This window comes from Lepidochelys olivacea, assembly GCF_965140295.1.
Source record: "Lepidochelys olivacea isolate rLepOli2 genome assembly, chromosome: 5".
Classification (NCBI taxonomy): domain Eukaryota; kingdom Metazoa; phylum Chordata; order Testudines; family Cheloniidae; genus Lepidochelys; species Lepidochelys olivacea.
In genome coordinates, this window is record NC_140415.1 from 81,014,581 (window position 1) to 81,039,650 (window position 25,070).

At 43.2% G+C, this 25,070-nt stretch overlaps 1 protein-coding gene across 2 annotated transcripts in view; it reads left to right on the forward strand.

Annotated features, from left to right (window-relative positions):
- GRAMD2B (GRAM domain containing 2B) overlaps nucleotides 1-8,757 on the forward strand; it is a 52,443-nt gene extending 43,686 nt beyond the window's left edge. Inside the window, exons 13-14 of one of the 2 annotated variants that reach the window (XM_084628629.1) lie at nucleotides 3,634-3,727; nucleotides 7,470-8,757. In XM_084628629.1, the coding sequence (XP_084484755.1) occupies nucleotides 3,634-3,727; nucleotides 7,470-7,511 (136 nt within the window). In that variant the 3' untranslated portion in view covers nucleotides 7,512-8,757. The remainder of the gene's footprint in view (nucleotides 1-3,633; nucleotides 3,728-7,469) is intronic. The other variant, XM_084628628.1, reaches the window with a different exon arrangement.
- The last annotated feature ends 16,313 nt before the right edge of the window (nucleotides 8,758-25,070 follow it).

Genomic DNA, 25,070 nt, shown 5'->3' on the forward strand with positions numbered 1-25,070 from the left:
AAGAGGCATATTTCAGAGTTCCTGAAACTGGCTGTTCTGCAAAGGAAACCTGTATTCTCCAGGTGCTATCTGGCTAGCTTTAGACCAGGGGTCTAAAACACACAGGCCACGAGTTATTTCCTGTGGCTCAGCATAGCTCCTCTCACCCCCTGCTCCACCTCCTCCTCCTTCCACCCCCCCACACCCCAGCACACCATGTCCTCTAGACAGTTCTTTGGCCCCACTTAAGACTTTCCAGGAGGGAGGGGGGAGGAGCGGGGACACAGCGCGCTCAGAGCAGGAGGTGGAGAAGAGGCAGGGCTAGGGTGGAGATTTGGTGAAGGGGTTGGAATAGGGGCAGCGAGGGGGTGGGGACTTTGGGGAAGGGGTTGGAATGGGGGCAGGGAAGGGGCAGGCCCTCATGGAGTGGGGGTGGGACCAGGGGCAGAGGGGGGCGCTTTTGTATCTTTGTATGAAAAGGTTCAGCAATGCAGCCCTCGGGCCAATGTACTAGTCTTCATGTGGCCCTCGTGGTGATTTGAGTTTGAGATCCCTGCTTTAGACAGGTCAGAACCTGCAGGCAGGTTCGTCTGATTGTGTGCACTGTGGGGAAAAGGGTTCCTGAAGGTTTGGGCTACCTTCATCTTCAGGCTACACCCCTCCTACTGCACCAGTACTCCATTTTGTGATGCAGCACAAAGGAAAGGAAAAGGTTTACTCCCTCAAGAATTTGGACTGCTCTGAGTGCCAGTGTGGCCATCATCAGCATAAATTAGAGCAGGCAAAAAGTCTTTTAATTTACAGCAGCCTCCTGAAGGGCACCTATAGACTGCTACACAGTTCAGAGCAGGCTGGAACCCCCCATAGTGCTGTGCACTATGGGCCTGCCCCCTCCACCAGAAATTGTTAAGGCCACTTATGTCTGCTGTGCGTTCGCTAGGGGAATTTTCCCATGACCCTTGTGGCCCAGTTCCATTCCCTCAGTGTTGCAGCAGCATGCAGAGCTCAGGTCAGGGGAAAAATTTGTCCCCAGTGGCTGTTTTCTTGCTTCATAGATTTAGGTCTGATCTACCCTAGAAAGGGTTTGCTGGTATAGCTATACTGGTATAATTATATTGGCAACCCCCCACTGGGGACATAGTTTATATAGATGGGGGGGCAGGGTTGTTTTTTGGGTCTTTTTGCAGGTATACCTTATACCAGTTTTTCAAATAAAATAAGCTATACCAGCTCAAGGACATTTTTGTCATCATAACTGTGCCTACACTAAGGCTTTGTCAGCATAGCTATGTTGGTAGGGGGCTTGATTTTTTCCCCCATACTCCTAACTGACATAGCTCTCCAAGCAAAACTTTTAAGTGCAGACCTAGCCTTAAACTGTAAAATATATTAATGGGGAAAGGGGAGAAGCAGCTAGGAAAATACAAGGTTTCAGAGTAGCAGCTATGTTAGTCTGTATTCGCAAAAAGAAAAGGAGTACTGGTGGCACTTTAGAGACTAACAAATTTATTTGAGCATAAGCTTTCGTGAGCTACAGCATCCGATGAAGTGAGCTGTAGTTCACGAAAGCTTATGCTCAAATAAATTTGTTAGTCTCTAAGGTGCCACAAGTACTCCTTTTCTTTTTAGGAAAATACAAGTAATTCAGTTAATGTTAATGTCAATATCAATAACCTAATCCACTAACTCATTAATATTTATTCTTACTGACTACTATGTACTCTGAATAGGACTATATTGCACTAAAAACATAGAAGACGTCAGATCTAATAAGCATTTATTTCTAGTACAGCCATTGTGGTATTCAGGGATCATTTAGTGCTTAAGGTGCTTGCAGGAGATCAAGTTTATTCTGTGTTTGCTTCCAGTTGGCTGTGCTTAACAAGAGCTTCACGCTGCCCCATCCAGACTCTGTCTGGTAATCTCAGCCATTGAAGGCACAATCCCAATACCACACCAATAAACTCTCATCTGCACTTTCCGGTGGTTTAAAATAGATTTCCATGCACCAAAACAATGGCCTCAGTTAATGGAAAAGGCAATAAAAAGTAAGTAGTGTGTGGAGACTTTGGATTAACCCTTCGGACCCTCCAAATAAACATTCATCATCCTGGGTAAAAGGCAGTGAGGTACATAGTATATTTATAAGCAATTCACTGACCCTCCTGAGGTACCTAAGCAAACACAGGGCCTGCTCCTCGTTACATCATAGTTCCCTCTCCAGGCCCCAATTCTTTGCTGTTTTTATAAACAAAAAAACAAATAACGTTTCCTTTGCCAACCTCATTCTGCACCTACCTGTTGTCGGGAGGCAACCTAGTCTTCAGCACAGAGCAGCTGGGGGCTCTATGAAAGTCTGACAATACAGATTTTTCCCCAGGCTGCTCCTACATTCTGTCTGCTGGAAGCACATGATTCCCGAGCTCAGGGAAGGAATGGGACCCAGCAGGAGGGAGATAGCTGTCCTTAAGAGAGCCAATTAGAGAAGAAATAGTTATTCCACAGCAGGGCAGAGCACAACTTGCTTCAGCTAGGGCTCCTGACCCAGCACTGGTCTAAGCCCCAGAAACTTAAGATCCTACCCAGACATAGCAACGCCTAGTCGCTGCACCAAAACCATAGCTAGTGGGGTTCACAGGTGGATATAGTAGGGGAAACTGACTAGTTTATTTAGCATTACTTTCAAGAGTGGACTATATTCTCTCCCCCATGTGACTGTGAACCTTCCTAATCTAGCATGCAAAAAACAGTTAAAAATCAAATAGTAAACCAGCATGCAAAACTGCAGCAGCAGGTGTTGTACCCGGAAATGTTGACACAGTCTGCCCGCTGGCGAAGCACGCCCTGAAAAGCAAGCAGCCAAAGAAAGCAACAAAAAGCTAAAGCTAAACTTAACACAAGGCAGTGCCGTACCCAGAATGGGTGGGCCTGTCTGCAAAGTATTGAAAGGGCCCAATCTCTTGGGTCAAGTTATGTTACACTTCTAACTCCATTTTCCTGAGGCAGTCCTCCATGAATAAAACATTCCATGACAAAAACACTCCAGGCCATTTAGAGAAACTATTGCACCATTTAGGGTCTAATTCTGCTCTCAGTTACTTCTGCAGGTTCCACTGACAGTGGGGGTAGTGTGTATCTAGTAGAGGGCAGAGTTAGGCTCTTGATTATTAATTTAAAGGAGTAAGAAGGGAAAAATGCCTTATCCTTAACTGGAATGCCTGGAAAGCTGTTCATCCACTGGTTTTTCCCTTATTTAGAGTGTGTGAGACTGTTATGGCCCCTTCAAACCACTTTGATAATGGAGGGAGAGTCATTCCAATGTGGTCCAAACTTTTAAAGGATATAGAGTGATCCTAATGTGCACTTTCCACAGTTTTTTTTCCCCACTTTGTTTGGATCCATGTCATAAGACACAAGCATACTTAGAGGGGTTTTACTAATAAAAATGCTTAATTTCCATCTTGGTTTCTGTAGAATTAGTCTAGTAAAGAATGTAGTCTGGGGGCACAAATTACATTACAGAAATACTGTGCTAAATAAGTATCACACTAACAATGTTCCCATTCAAATCATTCATTGCTCTCTATATAAAATTTCTATTACATGTCCTCATCTTTGCTTTTCTCCTTCACATCTCATTCTTTTGTTTAACAGCCAGCCAGTGCAACAAGGCCTGGGATCCCATCTGCAAATTAATGCTGATGCCCTCTGTGGTGAACTAACAGCTAACCTCATAAAATTGGAAAAGGTAATTTTTTGAGATGAATAAAATAAGGCAAGTACTTAAATGCCCAATACTCAGCATACATGATGAGGACAGCAGGTCCTTGTCAAACCACTGATGTTTGTCTTTCCCAAAAGTTTTTGGGAAAGATTTGCTTTTGTAGATCTCAGAACAGCATCTCTGGAAGAGTGTGCACCACCTTCTTGAGGTGAGATGGTTCTTGGACAATGGCATAAATTAATAGTTAAGCCCGAGCACCTGTGTCAGTATATGTGAGTGCTCCCTTATGAGAGGTTGAGAGATCAATTGCCATTTAATTACTCTGAAACCTCCAGTGATTTGTTGTGTTTATGATCAGTTAATGACCTTCATTTTTGGCTGGTAAGGCAACAGATTTTTGATATTACCTTTCTTAGGTGATCTGTTTCTTCAGCCTGTTTTGTCCAAACAATAAAAGCTGCTGGAATGCCAGTGTTCACCTACAAAGTGGATATTTAGTAATAGCCTGTTACTGCTTGGTAACATGAATGCACCAGCCATTTGTTCCCTGCAGATGACCTCTTCTCTCTTCCATTTACTAATTGCAGAACTAAATGTATTTGCTTTCCCCAGCTGGAAAATCAAACAAAAGAAGGGTAGGCAGGAAGGTATATTTTCAATTGGTTACATTTGTATTTCAAGTGCAGTAAACTGATAATTAAAACTAAGGTGTTTCATTTTTTTCCACTGACACAGCATGTAAGTTGTATTTCTACTGTAATAACCCTTTATTTGAATTCCTACATACTAAAATCACATGAGTGTTTGTTTCTAAAATGTTGATAGCTTGCCAAGGTCTTTAATACAGTTTGTTTTTCAAGAGCAAACTTTTCAGGTTGCATGTCACTGAGATTATTTAATATCACTGGTTTCAGAGTAGTAGCCGTGTTAGTCTGTATCCACAAAAAGAAAAGGAGTACTTGTGGCACTTTACAGACTAACAGATTTATTTGAGCATAAGCTTTCGTGAGCTACAGCTCACTTCATTGGATGCATTCACATTTTCCACTAATTTTCCACTTTTCTTAATATCCGTGCTAGCTATATGTCAAAGGTTTCAGAACAACTTTGCTACCAAAGAAATGGGGCTTGATTCTTTCCTCAGTGTAAATCTGAAGTCATTCCATTGACTTCAGTGTCAATGTTTACTAGTTTAAAACTAGTGAGTGAGAGGAGATTACTCACTATATGGTAAGATATATTCAGAGACTGCTCCTGCAGTCTTGACCCAAGTACACAGGCCAAATCATTACAATGGGATTTCTCATATAAAGACTAATGCTTCAGTTCAGCAAAGCACATGAGCATGTTCTGAAGTCTCATGGATTTCAGTGGGACTTGAGCCTATGCTTAAAGTTAAATGCTTTGCTCAACTGGGGCCAAAAGAATTGAACCCCTAAAGATACCTTAACTATGCTTGTTTTCACACTTGGATTGCTGCCAATTTACAACACAATGGTCCTCGCGTCCTCTGAGCAGAGGTTGTTGCATACCAACACACCTCTCTTAAAGGAGCACTGGCACTCTTCAGTAATGAGTTGCTAAACCTTAGCAAGTACCTAAGTTAATATTATGAAATAATGAGCTGTTTGTGGTTTGTGAAAATTTTACTGCTGGATTGACATTGTGCTCTGATGTTACAATTTTTTTTTTAAGTGAGGAAAGTAGTTAGTTCTGGTACCTGTACTTAATGTATGCTTTCCTCTCCTCATCACATCTTCCCCATAGACTTGCCGAAGTCTGGCCTTAAACCTACTCTCAAAAAGCCTGTTCTGAATTTGACCCTGTTGCAGTGACCTCTTTTGAATGCAATCTTGTGGTTCTCCCAGCTCTATTGATTTCCACACTTGTCGGCCACTGAATTCCCATTGGCTTAGTACCACAATATCTAGCACTTCTAGACTATTTTTGATGGGCTTCATACAGTATGATTGCCAAACGTACCAGATGTATGCACCAGACAAATGCTTGAAATTAAAAACCAAAAGGACTGGTGTGCCTCACATAAAGGAGCCCCAGGATCCCCGTTGACTCCTCCACCTCTTCTGAAAAGGGAATAAAATTAAAATGCAAGCACTAGATAAATTTGTATATATTAACCTGGAAGCCAACTTCATTTTTTTCTTTTCTTCCCTTCCCTCAGTGAACCCATCCCCACTTTTTTTTCTTAAAGTGTTTGTTTGGTGAGCCTCAGGAAAGTGTGGGGGAGGGGAGTGAGGTATGATGATGTGGCTTTAAGGTAACTTTCCCCGATCCTGGGTCAACTGGGGGCTGGACTGGACATGGCATAATTTTAGAGCAGCCTTAAGGCAGCGCCATATTACACCATCTGTAGCCAGTGGCTACGGCAGCTGAGGCGCTGGCAGAACACCTTGACATGCCTTATGCTAAGTGGGGAGAGAAACAGGAGACACAGGGCTGGCTAAGCCAGCTTTGCAACATCCAATGGTTCCCTTGGGTAGCATTTTGGCTGCTTTGCACTGCCTTCAACAACACAAAGCAGCTGGGCAGAGAATAGAGCCCAGTGTTTTCTCCCTGGTGCTGGCTGCCACCTTGCTTCTACATAAAGGATGAAGCTAATTTCTGGAGCATAGAATGTTTTACCTCATGATCTGTAGATTGTGTCCTACTGTCCATAGGATGAGGGGGAAGCCTGTCCTGTTTGAGCTTGCCAAAACACTTTGAATTTCCCACTTTGAATAACCCAAAGGCTTTTGATAAAAGTTCTATAGATGTTTTCTTGAGATTTTGGCCACCTATAAAGATGGTCACCATGTTTCAATTATCAAAAAAGATCAATTATGAAATTCTGAAAAATTACAACATATTGATAAATCACTTCAAAACTTTAATGAAATTAATTACTGTTTTTTTTTGGGGGGGGGGTTGTTTGTTTGTTTGTTTTTTACCAACTTTACTGTTCTTCATGGAGTAGCCCTGCTCTTTCACTAACTCAAACTTAGGCAGCTATGGAATTTACCTAAAGTGCTCCTAAGTCCTGCCACCTCAGTTCCAGCTTTCCAACTGAGTTTGTACCTGGCCAGGGCCATCCCTAGGAGGGTGCGGGCCCGGGACAAAGGTGCAGAGTTTCTAATCTGCCGGGGGGAGGGAGAGTGCTTCCCCCTGGCTCCGTCCAGGACCTGCCTCCACCCCACCTTTTCCCACCTCCACCCTGTCTCTTCCCTGCCCAGTTCTGCCCCCTCCCCCAAGCGCGCTGTGCCCTCACTCCTCTCCCCTCCCACCCCCTAGTGCCTCCTCACACCATGAAACATCTGATTCCCGGCAGGCAGTAGGCACTGAGAGGGAGGGGGAGACGCTGATTGGTAGGGCCCACTGGCAGGTCGGAGGCGCTGGGGGAAGGGGAAGTTTCTGGTAGGGGGGCTCTTCCTTGTCCAGCTGCCTGCCGCTCACCTCCCCATCCGCTTCCTCACCCCACTCACCCTCCCGCCTCACCTCCCCGCCTGCCTCCTCACAATTTTATCGCAGTGCGGGGACCCCACAAAGCATGAGACCCAGGGCAGTCGCCCCGATTTGCCGTACCCAAGAGACAGCTCTGTACCTGGCTGATACACATGGATGTTGGGTTGACTTCAGTATAGCAACCATTTTAAAAGGGTATAAATAGCAGTGCCAGAATTAACTGGTGCATTCAGACTTGCACTGAAGAATGCCTTCTAACTGTGTGAATAAGAAGTAAGTTTATCTGAACCTTCTGTTCTTCTTTAAGATACAAAACAACTTACAAAGACTACTTGAAGATGGTGATTGAAACCTTCATGTTCTGGACTACTTCATACCTCATTCTCCTGTGTCTGATAAGCAGCATCAAACACTGCAGTGAACTCTGCAGGCTGGAGTTCGTGTTCCGGTTTTTTTTAATCTAAAGCCACACTTAGACTCCTGCAGTAGCTCCTCTATCTCAAGAATCTGGAGAGTGGTTTATTCTTGTGCAATAAAATATATCTGTGTATTCTGACAATAATGTCTTTCCATTGCTAGTCACACATCAGTAGACACAATGTGATTTTTATAGTTTGGGGCCAAATTCTGTTCTTGGTTACTCCAGTGTAAATCTGGAGTAACTCCCTTTATCTCTATTTGTTTTTCCATTTACATGGATGTGACAGAGCAGAATTTGGTCCTGGATGTACAGCTACAGAACCATCATGTGCAAATGCTTGTTGTCTTTTGGAGAGAGACACCTGTCTCTCTAATATTACTGTAGTTATAAATAAACACTCCATTTTTAGTTTTCTTCTCTTCTGCCCCAGTTCCCCAAAATCTATGCATGTGTCAAACAACTTCATGTCTGGTCTCTCTGGGCCTGATTCTCTGAGGTGCTGAGTGCACTCTTCTCCTTATGTGCCAGATTCTCAGCTGGTGTAAATCAGCACAACTCCATTCACTTCATTGGAGCTATACCAGCTTAATGCCAGCTGAGGATCTGGCCCATTGACTTCAATGCAAATTAAGCCACCAGTAGATGACAAGATCAAGCCCTATGCAATCACTCACAATTTTTACAGAATACCCCACCCACTATGAACTGTAGCTTCTGCAAACTGTTTATAAGGATAGCAGCCCAGGGTGCCACCTAAGCACAGTTTAAAATCTCCAGTATATTTTAAATCTACCACTGTAACACAGTTTGCTCATGATGCCCTCCAGTGCTAACACACTGTCAGCTTTTCAAAGGGTTGCATGAGGTCTTAGCTGTGCAGTTCCCATTCCAGTTACTGGGAGTCCCATAGCTAATTTGGTCACGGAAGATCCCACAGAGTCTATCACCCTTACACAATGGGAACTGTCAAGTTAATGAAAATACAAAGACAGAAGCTATTCTACTGGAGTGAACAGAAGAAAAATAGGTGTCCCTCTTGTTACATTGTTCTGTTTTCACAGAGCCTTAAATGATGAACTGTTGATTTTAACTCTTTGGTTTACCAAGTTGGTTGGTTGGTTTTTCATGAGGCAATATTTAGATTAGCATAAGATAGAGCCTGTAAGTAAACAGATTTTATATATGTATTTTTATAATTTCTGTGAAATGTACCTTATTTTGTTTAATAAAAAATAAACTTTTAAAAAGTTTGGTGCTTACAATTTTGCTTGTACATTCCACATGTGGCAGTTAGTTTTATACCATAAACAAAGCTGATACCGGTTTTTGCAATCTGAAATGTTGCTCTTACTCTGAATCTGTTTTGTGCCTCCAGAATCTGTTTTCAAACCTTCTTCTAATACATCATACTACACAAGGCAGCTAGGGCCTGATCAAAAGCCTAATGCAGGCCATGAGAGTCTTTCCATTGAAGGCTTTCATTCAGATTCTCAGTGTGGATGCATTTTTCCTCATCTCCGGCCACTGGAGAAGATCCTCAGCTGCTGTAAATCCATGTAACACCAGGGCCAATTTACACCAGCTGAGGATTTGCAGGAACAATTTTTATAGTGGGGATGCTGCTGATGGAAACCATGCATGTGGTGGTTCTTACTACTTCAAGCACAGGAGTGTTGGAGCCCCAACAGCACCCCTAGTTCTAGCACTAGTGAGGATCTGGCCAATATTTGTAACATGTTGCTGTGAACCTTGGGTAAACCTGTGCCTGAAGAATGTGGGACAGAAGCCTCTGTCGCCCTCAGCCTGTAGGCAAGGTGCAGCGATCTGCACAGCTGAGCCAGGGGACAGTAGTATATGGTGCACATGGGCACCTCTCCCATTCAGTGGATCTATTTCAGGTTGATGTGGTTTCCCCACAAATACACACCACAGTGAAGAGAGCACCACAAGGCTTGGCTCTTCAGCATGCTGGAAGTTAGAGTTCCACACTCAAGTGGCCACTTTCCATCCCACCCGAAACACAGATGGCAGAAGTTCCACTGAATGTACTCTTTGTGGCTGTAAAGTTTCTGGGAAGGTCTTTCATATTTACTTAGATGTATAAATATTACTAGTTGAGCAAACTGATAAACATCTTAAGATATTTCCACACACAACTTTTCACCTCACATTCTCAAACATGAGCCAAATTCTGCCCTCACTTGTGAGGTCAGTGGAGTTGCATGGGTGCAATGGAGGGCAGTAGCTGACTTCCACCAGAGAATTTAATGCAAGGGACAGGAGAGGCAACTCCCTTATCCAGGGGCTGGCTCAGCCCCTAGTGCAAGCTAGGACACTGCCGATAGCTGTCCTAATGTGATTCCGCTGCTGAGGATTATGGTAGTGAGGAATGGCCAAAACACTGGATCTCCCCAGTCTGATCTCCTCTCACCCTAACACAGCCTGGTCCATCCCACAACAGCCCCTGGAAACACCTGGTCTACAAGAGCTGTAGGCCAGCAGTAGACCTGGGCCTCAGAGTTTGCAGTATGAATTGTGTGCCAATGCTGGTAATAGATTTCTCCATGACGTTACTTGGAGAGATGTCAAAACAGAGATTGTACTAAATTTTTTTGCCTCTTGAGGCAACTTTAAGTAGAGTTAGGCAAAAAAAAAAATCAGTGTTTTGGTTTAGTGCTGAAAACGTTTGGGATTTGTCTGCAGATCAGAAAAGTCTGTTTCAGGCAAGCGAAATAACAGTGAGCATATGTTTGTTTTATAACCTTTAGGGCCATGGTTATTGCACTTGTCTGAGATGTGGGAGACCAGGTTTAAATCCCCCCCCCTCTGGAGCTGTGCCTAGCACTCAGATTTGCTGTCTCCCAGGTTAGCACTGTAATGACCAGGCTATAGCCTGTTTTAGGAGGCATTGCTCTCAATCTCTCCTGTTGAAGCTGGTCCACTTTGTGGACCTACCTACACATTCAGTGAGCCAAAGAGAGGCAGCACAAGAGAATGACTCTATAGCCGAGTGATGATTTTGAGACACTCACCTGGGAGGGGGCAGTGCTGAGTTCAAGTCCTTGCTCTGTGGGGGGAATTTAAGCTGGGGTTTCCCACATCTCATGCAAATACCCTAACCCCTGGGCTAAAAGTTAAAATGGGGAAAATACATTTGGTCTTATTTTGCTGGCCTGCAATAAGTTTTTTCCAGGGAGAACTAATTGGGTCAAATTCACATAAAGTTTCAAGTCATGTTTTGGCAATTAACTATTTGTCCAAAAAAAAAAATTCATTATCTAGATCTAAGGGCCAAATGTTGCCTTTGGATGTGCCCACATGCCTCCTATTTAATTCAAAGAGAGCCCTCTAAGCAGAGCCCAGGATGGAGTAAAGACTATCACAGTCTGTGTTCAAATACATCTGAACAATATTCCTAAACCTGGTGTCTTTTAAACCTTGTGGAGACTATACAGAGCTGCCTATGTAACTCCATCCAACTGAAAAGCTGACTTTGAATTTGCAGAGGGTATCAATTAAAAGCAATTCTTGAAATTACAAAGCACAGAAAAGTTGTCTCAGAAACAGGGTCAACTGATTTTATTTTGAAGACCATACCAAATAGTTCTACCTATTAACAGCAAGTGCAGTGGGGAGGGGTTTTATGCTAGGCAAGCTCTGATTACACCCACTTTGGAAGAGATCTTTACTGAACTTAGTGATGAGGAACTGCTAATCAGGAGGTTTTTATGGTGTCTTTTAGATTTTAAAATCAAACTAGTTGGACAGGGAAGAAGGACTACGCTACTTACCAAACAAATGGATACAAAATGCACTTGCTGGAATTCTCTACAGAGTAATTTTGTTTCCTACAAATTTCATGGGGAAAATGTAATGGAGAAGCCCAAGTTTTCAGAAGTGACTAGTGATTTTAGGTGTCCAATTTGAAGCACCTTTAAAAGGGGCTTTCCAGAAAGTGTTGAACTTCCTATGAAAATCAGACACCCCTAAAGATGTCACAAGCTGCGTTCCCAAAACCATCAGCCACTTTTAAAAATTTTGACTGCCTACTGTACTCTTCTAGCAAGGACTTGTTATCCTCACCCTGGGGATGAAATAATGTACAGCATGAGGATTGAGGATGGTCCATAAGGATTCAATGTGGTGTCAACTTCACACCCATGCAGGTGGGGGAAATGGTGCCCCTTGAAAAGGATGCATAACCCTAAAGCAAGTAACAATTGCAAACGATTTACAGTACTTGGGGTAGGAAACTCACAAAAAGTCAAAGCTAATATAACAATAGCTAAGAAGTAAGATGACATCAATTATTTAAGTAAAGAATAGGTTGGTCCATAGCACAGGGCTGTCAATATTAATTTTACATAAGTGCCTAGCTAGCCATAACCCTTTGCTCTCACATTATACCAGCCTAACACAGAGCAGCTTCCCAGAACTCTCACTCATGCATACACAAGCCCTCACTTCTCCTGGAGTTCTAGTTATAAATGCAAATTGGCCTATTGGACTTTCCTAGGGTCTGTGTCTATCCCCTCCTCAGGTACATTAGGACTGAAAGAATTTCCATAGCTTTCATCTCCAGAACTGATGGGGTAATTGGGCAAGACTGATTCTCTTTCCCCTCCCCTGTGCTAGTTCCACAACAGCCTGGAACAGTTTCTGCTTTGTTTTGTTGTTTTGACATAACATGAAAATGGGCTCTATATCCCCCAACACCTCCCTTATGCCCACCAGACAGATCTGTTTACTCGGAAGTGGTAGTAATAGTGTTTTAGGTATCAGTTAATAGAAGTACTGTGCCTTTAAGAACTGACGATTGGGTACTATAAAATCAAGAGAACTTCCTAGCAACTGTTGCCACTCACTGAACACAGCAGATCTATTACTCCCTGATAACTGCAAGTATGTCATGTTTTTGCTATGAAAAAGCTTTGTGAGGATATTTATAATATGCTGAATGAAGTCTTACAGAAGCCTGGGAAGGAGAGCAGGTAAGCTAAAGATTTATCACTAACCATACTGTTCTCTAAGCACATATATGAGATAACAGTGACCAGAACAAACAGTTGCAGCAGTAAAGGAGTAATCCAAATTTATTTTAATAGGTCTTTAGGCTGCCAGCTGCCCTTTAACCTACATGTTGTTGTGGCTGTATTAGAGAGATACAAGGTGGGTGAAGAGGATCTCTGTGTAGCTCTTGTCTCTTTAACCCAGATGGCACAATTCAAGGTAAGGTGAATCCAAGTAATCTAATTTCTTTCTAATGCAGGAGAAGTAAGTGCTGTGCTGCACTGCTCTGCTGTGGGTGAAGGCCAGAACTCATACTTGTCTTCTGATCCTGGGAGTGTCACTTGCACACTGCCTTCAGCAAATCATTTGTGTCTCAGTTTCTGGTAAATCTGGAATAATGGTGGATTACTTCACAAGTGTGTTATAAATGTTTCAATAGCACTATGGGATTAGAGCCAAAAGGTGTTGTGTAAGTGCCAATTACGGTGCAATGCCCTCCCCAGACTGGGAAATAGAGAGCTGCTGGGAAAGGGCCCATAAAATCTCTGCAAGGTTCATTTAGTAAGAACACGTAGGCCCTCTATCTCACAGCTCTGAACCTGGTCTAGTCAATAAAGATCAGATCATCCCCTGCTGCAGTAAAACATGTGAGATTATTGCCAGGTATGTTAAGGCAGAATACTTGAGTTTCACCTGTCTGTTCCATCTGGGTTTTGTCCACCTGTTGGGACCCTTCTGCCCCTGCCTTGGGCCTTACATCTCTATCAGAGTTGCTCATGAAATGACTCTGTGTGAGAGAGAGAGAGAGAGAATATTCATCACATTCCTTCTACATCTGAGAGGGGACAGGTTGTAGAACAACTGTTTTGAATACGTACTCAAGCCACTAGCCCAAGCCACTGCCAGTACTGCTGTGTATGTTATTATTTTTAGGCATGTCTATGGCTACTTGACCTGGAATTACACTTTCCACCTGCTGTGTAGACATACCTTTATAGCTATAGATTTTGTAGTCATCTGATCATCTCTAGATGAACCTTTAGTTCGGCACAGTTATTAGTTTATCACCTGACGTGTCAGCTGCAGTTACTGGTGACCTGCTGCACTTAAGAGCATTGAGAGTTTGAAGTTATTAAGGAGGAATAGCCTGCAATAAAGATAATGAAAGAAGGACGACTAATTATAAGTGAAACTGAAGCAAACAAACTGGGCCTTTTATCACTCTGTCATATGCTTTTTATAAACATAACAATGACTTCTTTATTTGGAAGGATTTCACCAGCTACACATTAATTGCAGTTTGCCAGGTGAGAAATAGCAGAACCCTTATTTAACACTCTCAATTTGCTAGCATACATAGAACGGCTAATCTTACTTATTGCCTCTCAAATTTGTGGCTTGAAATCAGTGAGCTCCTCCCAAATTCCTGCTGGCTGCTATACCTGTAGCAGAAATTTTATAATGCAGGGAAGAACGAACTTTGGTAAAATCAGGGTTTCACAAAATTGTGGGAATAGATGGTAGCCTATTAGTAGGTTGCTTACTAACAACCTCCCTCCCCATCCCTGCAAACCTCCTGTTACTAAAAAACAGGTAAAAGCTTTACTAAATAACTAGATCATACATGGTGCGCCCTGAAACACTCCAAATTCTAGCTTAGGAAGACCACCAGAGAAGAGGTTTTAAAGACGTGACACCACTACCTTCCATTGAGGTTGCCCTGCCATGGAGAGTGCATTCCTATATATCATGGAAAGAACAAGGATCTACTACAAGACGTCATATAGCCTATAGGTATCTCCTCCCAAGGTGTAGCTATGCACATCTCTCCCACCTATACATCTCACTTTTTCTATTCTCTCTCTCCTTCCCAGAGCAACTTTCACTTAATATTCAGGTACCTATTTAAGTAACAATAGCAAAACAAAAACTATAGTGTGCATAATCATCTTGTGTATTGTGTTTAATGGCAGTAATCTTTTTCCTATGTACATGACACTTTGTCTTCCACTGTGTTGAATTGATCTGGTTACTAGTCACATACTCATTTATTTCAGAGAAGTTAAAAACCCACCCTTGTTGGTCATACAGGAAGCCCAGTAAAAGGCTGTCCCTCAGTTACTCAAGTCATGACGAAATGGAAGTGTCCATATTAAACTCCATTAGTTGTTTATAAACAAGTTTCCTGGTCTTTGGCAACCTAGGTAGCATGGAAATAGGACTGTAGATTGAAGGGGCCCTTCAACTGCATTTCATACATAATGATACTGATGAGGTAATTTTCCATTGAGAAGGCACTTTACCAGTACTTAGTAGCAGATTAGAGAGCAATCATTTGGATGTGCTGCCAAGTGCAAAATTAAAAACTAGCTCTTATCTATACATCTGCAGATAGCACTAAGTGCTCTTTCCAAAGTAAAGAGTTAACAGGTGGCTTAACCAGTTCATTACAGCCTCACATGCTGTACCTGGTTCCTGGTGTATGGTGCAAAACAAGGCTCTGGAACTGTTCCACCAGCATGGTAGTGCCCATGACTTTGAAGGACTATGCTAATCCTCCAGTGTGTTCTTGTTCTGTACAAAAGCTGGAGCTGAGGCAAGCCGTACAGGGAAGTCACTTTGTACCAATGTTTAATTCCAAACACGTATGTGATGAACTGTTGACTTTTTCTCATGGAATGCAGTTTGTGACACTGGCTCATGATTCTCATGTGAACAACTACGTCTAAAACAATTACTACATGGTATCCAACTTGAAACAGAGCATGGTACTGACAAGTTACCCACATTTTAAGACTAAACCTACCGCTGATCCTTGTAATACTCCACTAGACACCTTTCCCAACAGATACTTTACCATTTATCATTACCCCTTGTGTTCACCCTTTAGCCAGTTTACTGATCTACATCCCAGTGTTTCCATGCCATCCAATTTGAATTACTTTAAGTGGGATTTCATCAAATGCTTTACTGACATCAAAATATTAAATCTACTGTCTCCCCTTCATTAACTAATTTGCTAATTCTACCAAAAAAGCTATCCAGTTAGCTGGCTGAGGTTTGGTCTTTATAAAGCCATGCTGCTTTACACCTGTGGTTCTTTTAAGGCGTGTCTGCATGGGGAAAATAGCTGTCAGTCAACTTCCCCATGCAGATAAGCCCTTATTCTCTGAGCGCTCCAAAAGGATGGCAGCACTTTTACCACATTAGCTTATATTTGGTAACATCTTCATGTAGACAATATAGTTTGTCATTTTCATGAGTGTTAGTCAGTTGAGGTACACAGTAGGGGAGAGCCCAGATTTACCTCAAAGAGATAACATGCGAACACTACATTGGCCTTGCCTTCACTAGGATTTTATTTTGTGTTAGCTAACAGGTGTTAGCCTCCACACATATACACACGCTACCTTTTTCCCAGTGAAGAAAAGGCCTCAGATTGAAATCATGGCCCTATTACAGTCAATGGGAGTTTTGTCATTGACTTCAACAGTACTCAGGATTTCACCCTAAAAGTTCAGAAAAGTGATACCAAATGCACTATTGGTGTAAGCAAATCCAGCTCCACTCAAGTCCCCATTTCTACCAGCATTACTCTTCAAACTTTTCCTCAAAACTTGTTCTATTATGTTGGTAGCAATGGAAGTTAGTCTTATGGGAAAGTAATTGCCAGAACTGCTCTCATGTCTTCTATTGAAAACCAAGCCTACATTCGCTTTCACCAAATCTTTTGGTGTCGCCTCAGAGGTGGTGGTGTTGTTTTTTTCCCTTCAGAAACAATTCTCAGTAGTCTTTAATCATGATGTATAGTTTATTTGTAGATGTTCAGCTTTTCTAAGCATTCAAGTGGTAGAACACAGATACTATTAAATAGGGGAGGCTCACAAATGTGAACTACATCTTCATAAAAAGTATGTCTATGCCAGCTCTCCTCCCTTTCACAATTACACAAACTACTTTTCCCATTTGCAACTTCATAACATCTCTTTGGGACCCAGAGGATGGTTATGTTAGCTTAAAAACACATTAAATGCATTCCAATCTTTTAATGTCATGCAATAAATGAAAACAAGATATTCAGCATAATTTGGCCAGCCACTTTTTAGAGACCAACAGTAAATGCTCTTATAGTAACTGCTGTATTAGACTATTCTCTCCTATCCTCTGTTATTTGTATTAACTGTGGAACTACTCAACCACAGCCTCTAGTAAGTGGAAATGATTTGGAAAGTTTTGGCATAGCAAATTTTTTTAAAAACTGCTCTGCTATTATTCTTTTTTTATTCCCTATTTAATTATAGAACTTCATTCCACGTAGAAATGGAGATATGTAATCATTTCAGACTGATTTCTGGTGGTACTGAGCTCTAAAATCATGCTGCCGACACAGCTCTGCTCATTACTCTTCTATTGTTTATAGTCCAGGAATCAGGCCCTCATAAGATGTGAAGCTGAGGATAATGTATAATTTTTTTTTCCACAAGAGGCAAGACCTTGTGTTATATTGCCTCTCACCATCAGAAACCAGATTAAAACACTGACCACAGCCCTTTAATATCTAAATCTGAAGAATGTCTGCCATAACAAGTATAATATTAGCATAGTTTTATGAATATGTGAGGTTTAGAGCAGTATAGCGTTCTCCCGTATGAAACCATGATCACATTCTCAACACTCCCCAGTTGATGGCTTTGGTCATTGTGAGTGACTAGTTATTAATTTGTTCATTTAACACTAAGCACAGTACTTCAATCAATCATTTCACTGCCTCTATTTACCTGGTTTTTTTTCTTCCCCTTTAGTTCTTAATCACTCAGTTCCTATTTTTTGAATTAGCTATTAGCATATCCTGAATTTTCTTTGTTGAGGAGGACAGATTTGTTTCTGGGTTCCTTGGTATAATTTTTTTGTCTTTTTGTTAGCAGTAGAGGAGTTTTGCTTCCATCCCCCCCAAATCCAGAAATGTACTTTTTTGTATGTAAAAAGGTTAAAACACAGAATATAAAGTACAGTTCCCCCTATAATAAAACAACTTAATTATACATTACACCCTTTTCACTTTATATGGATTTTGTTCTGGTTCATACGTGTGCCTGCTTGACCCTACATATGGACAGACACATGGAGGGTGTGAAATGTGCATGTTATTCTGCAGATTCAATTGCACTGCTTATGCCCCAGGACTAGCTCACTATTACATGTTTCTCTTTGGGCTTCCACAGCCACAGCCACAAGCCACATGAGAACAAGAGGGACCTGTCTGTCTTTTACTCATTTGAACTTAAAGCCTGGCAACTTCCGTTCCCTTTTAAGGAATAAACTTGTACACAAGTTAACAACCATGCTGGAGTTACATGTCATTAGGCTAATGTTCTGTTTAACTATGGTTATCAATCATACTGCGATTCAAACCCTTTTGTGCTTAGTAAAGCGTGAGGCAAAAGCATAGGCATGTTCAAAAACTATTAAAATGTGCTTTTGGTGGGGAGGGAGAGGGAAAAGAAAATGGAACTTTGTGAATTACTAGTAAAACCATGGTGTTTGTCCACTGTAGCCACAGCTGTGATCAGTTCAGTCCAAATGAACAATCTGATCAACAAAACAATTAGAAAGCTCACTATGGGAGAAAAAAAAACAAGTGTAATGTCAACAGACCCCAGTCATCAGAATCGAACTGGGGACCTTTGCAGCTTACTGCATGAGCCTCTACAGCATGAGCTAAAGTCCAATGGTCTGTTAGCTAATACTGTAGAGCAAACTCATTTAATTATATATATCTCCCCCCCTCTCTCTCCCTCTCTCTTGATGCCACTACTACATGGGACAGAACACCACACCCAGGGGGTGTGTGGGTTACAATAGCCAGCTGGATTCACTAACCAAACTATGACCTGGACATGCTCAGCTAGACCAGACTTCCTGTACTGTGATGGAGGAGAAGAAAGCCTCTTCACTTCATGCCTTCTATAGGACAAAATGTCTGAAAAGTATTGTTAAAAATACAGAACAGGACAAGAGACCCTACTGTGCCAAAGGTCTCCAACTGCAAAGACCCTGATTCCCCACTATCTTGTGCCCAGGGCCATAACTAGGGCAGGGTGAGAGAGGCAGCTGCCCAGGGCACAGAGCCAGCCGGGGCAAGGGGTGCAAAAATGGGGCCGTGCAGGATCCAGCCCAGCAGCATCAACCCCTCCCCCAACAGGATTGGGCCCAGCAGCGTGGGCTGGAGTCCATGGATGTAGTTTGGGGGGCGTTGCCCCCCCAAACAGAGACCCTGGCCAGGAGTGGAGGGGCTGGTCCAGAGCTGCTTCTCAATGCCTCTGCAGCTGGACGCCACCTCCTGGGTCCTAGTGCCGCTCGTCTCCCCCTTCTACATGTGCTAAGTGCCCTATATGGCCTTCATCCTGCTTTCTGTTCAAAGGTGAGTGCCTGGGAGGGCAGGGGACAGGGCAAGGGGGAAGGAACAAGGATGGGATAGGGCAAGGGAAGAGAAGGGGATAGGAGGATGGGGCAAGGAGAGGGGGATGTGGGAGTTGGGGGAGTGGAGGGAGCAGAGAACAGTGAGGAGAGGAAAGGGAGTGGGTAGAGGGAGGGGGGGCAGTGGGGAAGGAGGATGGGATGGGAAAGCGAAGGAGATACGGGAATGTGGGGAAGTGGGGACCCTGCATGCAGTTTTCCCTCAGCAGCAACCATTAAACCAGCCCATCCCCCCCTCGCAGCACTGGCAGTCCACCTCCAGTAGGTACCCCCTCCAGTGCCCTCCAAAAACCCATTCCAACACCCCACAAATGTCCCTCCCAGTACACAAACACACCTCCACCTCCCTCTCCCCCTGGCAGTGTCCTCTATTTGGGAATATAAATATGGTAACCCTAGGGATTGCTCCATTCTCTCGGCCTTGGTTTCCAGAGCTGGCAGGAGCAAGTCCTGGGCTGGGCACGGCGCCGAGCTCAGAGCTTGGGCTGTGTGACTGTGAGCCTGGAAGCCATGGGGTGGGGCAGGGCAGGCAAGGGCGGTTCCTCTCTGCACACAGCAAGTGTGGAGACAGTGACTCAGCTGCAATAGCAGGTCCCCAGGAGGCTAAGGGGTGTGACCAGGCTGCTGAGAGGCAGGTGGGAGGAGTACTGCATGGAGCACCTCTGGGACCATCCCATGGCAGCCAGGCTCCATGGATAGGGGCCGGGTCCCAGGGGGTCTCACTGGCCAGCACCGAGCTCCTTCGGGGCACAGGCAAGAGCATGTCAGGGGCACAGCTTGGAGCTATGGCACCTGCTGTGCCTGGGGAGCATTCAGCTGTGCAGAGGTGGCCTGGCTTGGGAAGCAGGGCAGGGAGGGCTGCTGGGCAGCCAGCCAGCACCCTAGCTCCCACAGCGTGGAGAGCCAGGGGCCCCAGTGGACCAGGTGGCTCCCACCAGCTTCCAGTCTGCCAGCTCCTGGCAGGAGATGACTGTTTTCAAACTGTGGGGTGCATCCCGCTAGGAAGGCACACTCCACGCTTTGAAAACCTCTGTGCTAAATGGAAGGCAGAAATCGCATCACTTCTAGCAGTGCAAATATAATAGCTCACCTCAGGCATTAAAATGCTTAGTTACAGCTCTGGCTGTGCCACAAAATCACATACACCTGGTCAAAGTGGGTGTAAAATGCTTTCATGAGTTGGTGTGAGTGGAGAATTCTGGCTCAGGAACATAGACCCTTTGCAGAGGTGTAAGTGACTGCACATGATAAGGCATAGCGAGGAAATCAGGCCCACTGCATGTGGCGATTCCTTGGGGAAAATGAAATTAATACTTTTGCAGCCAAATTCTACAAGGGTCATTGATTGAAAGGTTAAATGCTGCTGGGCACTAATGTTCCTAACGCTGTCAGCGTTCATGATTGTGTAGGTGATTTCAGAGGAAAAGAACAAGAGCATTTCATTTTGCACAACAGTCTGAATAACATTGGGCAATTCAAGGGCTAGTAAATGAGAACAGAGTGACTGATCCAGGAATTTAGTAGGAATAAGACATACCAAGTAGTACATTTATTGGAGATCATTGCACTTTTCAGATGGCTAAAGCCACTTGCCTGTGTCTTATAACACCACCTAAACTGAGCAATACTTGCCTGGAAACTTGCTGCCAGACATGTTCATATCTATTAATGCTACACTGTCCTAAGTGTCCATGGCTTCTGGTGTTTGTTTGCTCTCTGTGTATAGGTTGTGTAGCCAGGCCATAGGCCCCTGAGTAAGCAGCTGAGACAGATCCATTTGTTGGTCCCTTGGTAAAGGACGTGAGGCTCTAATCCTTGGAGTTTTGATCAACCCCACTCTTTGAAGTGTCTGAATGGCTAGTCACCCTCTGGTATTGAGCTGAGCTAAGCAGGGAGATTTGATATAAAAGTTATTTGCTAGGCAAACTAGAGAGCTGTGAACTGAGACAGCTAACAGGGGAGTTTCCGAGGGAGTGAGAGAGGCTCTCCTAGGTTCAGCTGTATGGGTGATTTCAAGATGGCCAGCGATCGGACACAAATGAACAATTCTAATTCTTCTTGTTTGAGCATAAATTTGCTCTAGTTGGTATTTCTGAAACCTGGTGGGATGAGTCCCATGACTGAAATGTTAAAATCAATGGCTATATAACCTATTTAAGAAGGCTGGAGTGGGCAAAAAGGGAGGGGAAGTGGTACTGTGTGTCAAGAAAGGCATTACCTGTTTCCAAGTCACTGCTAACTCAGAAGAAAATGATCTTGAAAGTTTATGGATCAGTGTTCTACCAGATAAAGCACACAATGGTGTGATGTTCTGGGGTGCAATCCAGATTAGTGAAAGATTGTGTCACCACGCGCCCTATAATCCTGGGTGCCTTAAATGCTCTGCTGCTGTGGCTCAGTCTGGATACCAACAGTCAGCAGACAAGCACGAAAGCCCCTGTGTGTGGGTTGTGCAGCCTGGGTTCAGCACTCTGACCCCCAGCAACCTGCCTACAACACAAACAGTCCCACTCTACTCTCTGTCACCCACTTATTTTATGCAAGGTGACCTCAAACACACTCCCCATCCTAATGTCCCCAAAACCCATCTGCCTGGAAGTGTCCTGCCCTCTCCTGGTACACCTAAAGAAGTTAAGTTTGCTGTTCCCTTTCAAGAAACAGTACATAAGCAACTTACCACTTTACTGGAGTGAACAAACACTCTGTTCTAATCACAAACATTTGATAATGGGCACTTCAGTCTAGCAGCAAAAGGTATAAACACAGTCTAATGACTGGAAGTAGAAGCTAGACAAAGTCAGCATGGAAAGAAGGTGTAAACTTTTAAAAGAAAGCGTAATTAACCATTGGAACAATTTAGCAAAGGTCATGGTGGATTCTCTATCATTGACAATTTTTAAATCAAGATTGGATGATTTTCTAAAAGAGGTGCTCGAAGAATTATTTTGGGGGAATTGCATGGTCCGCATTATACAGGAGGTCAGACTAGATGATCAAAATGGTCCCTTCTGGTGCCTTGGAATCTATGAGCGCTTAAAACAAAAGTAGGCATGTAATAGTTGCTGTTGACAAGGTATTTCAGACTATAGGACTTCTGAAAAAATGAGCTGATGGACTGGAGGACTTGTCTACAGGATGTGCTAGTGTGCACTAGTTGGGGCGCAAATTATAGTGTACACAAGCATATTGTGCACTAACTGTACTCATGGACCCTGCTGGTGTGATGCCGACAGGCCCCAGTTGTCAGTGGATGGGATCGAACGTGGCGCCTCTGGAGCTTAGTGCATGAACCTCTACTGCATGAGGTAAAAGTCAACTGGCGGTTAGCTAAGGCAGTAGAGCAGACTCATTTTATCTCTCTCTCTAAGTGGTCTCGGTGCCACTAGATGGGACAGAACACCGCACCCAGGAGGTACATGGGTTACACTGGCACACACTAGAAGCTCTCCAGTAAGCACTGATATAATGCAGTTTTGTAATGAGACTACATCGATGTGTGCTAGGGAACTTTTAATATGCGCCAGCTGGGTGCAAATCACCCAGTGCCTGCCAGTGTGTTGAAAACTAACTAACGCATGGTGTAGACAAGGCCTGAATTCCCCTTAACTCTAGTAGAAGCTGCCTCAGGCCCGTTGTCATCAGGGATAAAAAGTAGTACTGTGACATCTTTGTGGTTTAACCGGACGTTATGACAAAGCAGCAGCTTCTCTAGTGGTTAAATCATACAGCTTGAAGGCAGGAAATATATGTTCTATTTCCTGTTCAACTCATACTTTATGGGCAAGTTGCTTAAGATTTGCAAAATTAATAGGGCTCCACTTGCCAATTTCATAACCCAGCTACAAAAAAAAAATGGAGAAATAAGTTAATGTTCAGATTTAAGTATGAATTTTTCACCATAGGTAACAGATAATTGTGCAATTTAAAAAAGAAGAGACTTTTGCAAAACAAATACACCTAACCCATGCACTAGTCCTTTTGTTGGAACAGTCCATATCGAATAGACAGAGCTAAGCCCCCAGTTTAATCTATTTGTTTTTCTTTAAGGAGCTGGTGATAATCAACTGGAATAGCAAACAACATAATCAGCATGCAAACTGGAGTATTTTAGGCAAATATTGGCTAATATAAGGTTAGCAAATGTACAGCTGTAGCCAGGTTTGAAATACATGGATTGTTACATCAGAGTTGACAAAAACCACAGAGCAAACTTACACAAGCCCTGGGCTAAGAGATATTGCAGTCATTTTTCTTGTAAAGGTCAGAATACATCTTAAAAACAGAATGATTCACTCTGTCCCAAGTCCTCCCATTCTTTCACCATCATGGTAGATAGTTCCACAATTTTGCCCACTCCCCAGAGTTGTAACCTACGTGTCATGCTTGATTCCTCTGTGTCCTGTACCATCATTTTCAAGCATTTGCTAAATCTTGTCATTTCTTCCTTTTTAACACTCAAAATCAGTCCCATCCCTTCCATTCCTGCTGCCATGTCCAAATTTTGATAATCTCTCACTTGCCCTACTGTAACCTTCTCCACTGTAGCTTCCTAACATAACCTTAGATTTATCTAAAATACTGCTGCCAAACTCATCTGTCTTGTATACCACTATGACCACATCCTCCCTTTTATCATTCTCTCCCTATCAGTTTCAGTTTCCTCATCCTCACTTTCAAGGTTCTGCCCTTGCCTGTATCTCTTCACTCTTGTGTTCGGACCCCAAACTTTACCAATCCACCTCTCTCCATGTCACCTTTTCTGCTTCTCCCGTAATTCTCTCCTGCCTTCTTTTAAGCTGCCTCCTATGCTTAGGATGGCCTCCCTGATCCTGTATGCCATGCATCTTCCTTCTTCACAATAATCTGCTAAATTCTTTTTAAGCCAACCCCCCCCCCCCCCCGAAAACTCCCCCTAGGCAAAAAAAGAGTGCTGGGTACTGTAGCAGGATGTATAATGTACTGCCCAAGAAACACATAACCTTAATCTACATATTTCTTCTTCCATCCTACTGCCTGTTATCTGCCTTAGAGCCCTCCCGTGTTGTGATCAGTTTCGGAGGAGGGATCATGCGTTTACTCACTCGGAGTTGGCATCGTGAACCTTTTTTTCATGCTAGCAAGTAGTTCCATGAGTAGTCCCATGGGCTCCAATGGGATTACTTGAGTAAGCAAGGGGTTCACAATCTGGGCCTAGGTTAAGTGCTATGCACACTTATGACACTACATGTAAATATCGTTTAATAATAAAAGATAGTGCTGGGAACCTAGAAATGTTCACTCTTTGGAATCAAGATTGCAATATTTCATCAATGGTCCATGAAAAATAAGTGTTGCATCAGTAAGGAGGAAGCCAGCTCTAAATTAGGACTAAAGTTCAAGACAATGCAGTGATATGTAGCAATATCCTCAGACACTTTCCATTTCCATTTGACACCTATTGTGCTCAGAACATTGTATCATTATAGCCTAGTCTAAATCACATGCTGACCATAGGCCTATTAGGGGGTTGGGGGGGGGTTGTTTTTTAAACCTCAAGGTGAAAACCTTGAAAACTCAAGAATGGTTTGGGAATTAAACATAGGCCGTAGAGGCAAGAGAGCTTTATTCGTGGCTTTCTGTCTCTGAGTGTGATCTTGGCAAGTTACTTAACCTTTTTGCCTTCATTTCACCATCTGTAAAACTGGGATAATAATGCTTCCCTACCTCAATGAAATGGCAAAGCTAAATTCATTATAGTTCGCAAAGGGCTTTGAGATCCCTGGACAGAAGATATTCTGGGAGTGTAAATTATTATTACCAATTTACATAGGTGGTATAAAACTTTCATTCCTGGAAAAGTATTTCTTCCTCTATGGTACACAAGTGGAATTTTCTCAGTTTCTATTCCACACAGAAGAGCGCTCAACCCAGTTTGGGGGATTCTTGCACTGAAAAGGGGACAAAAATCCCCAAAACAAATAGAAGTAAAGCATGGAATAAGGTATTTAATTTGGTTTGCCC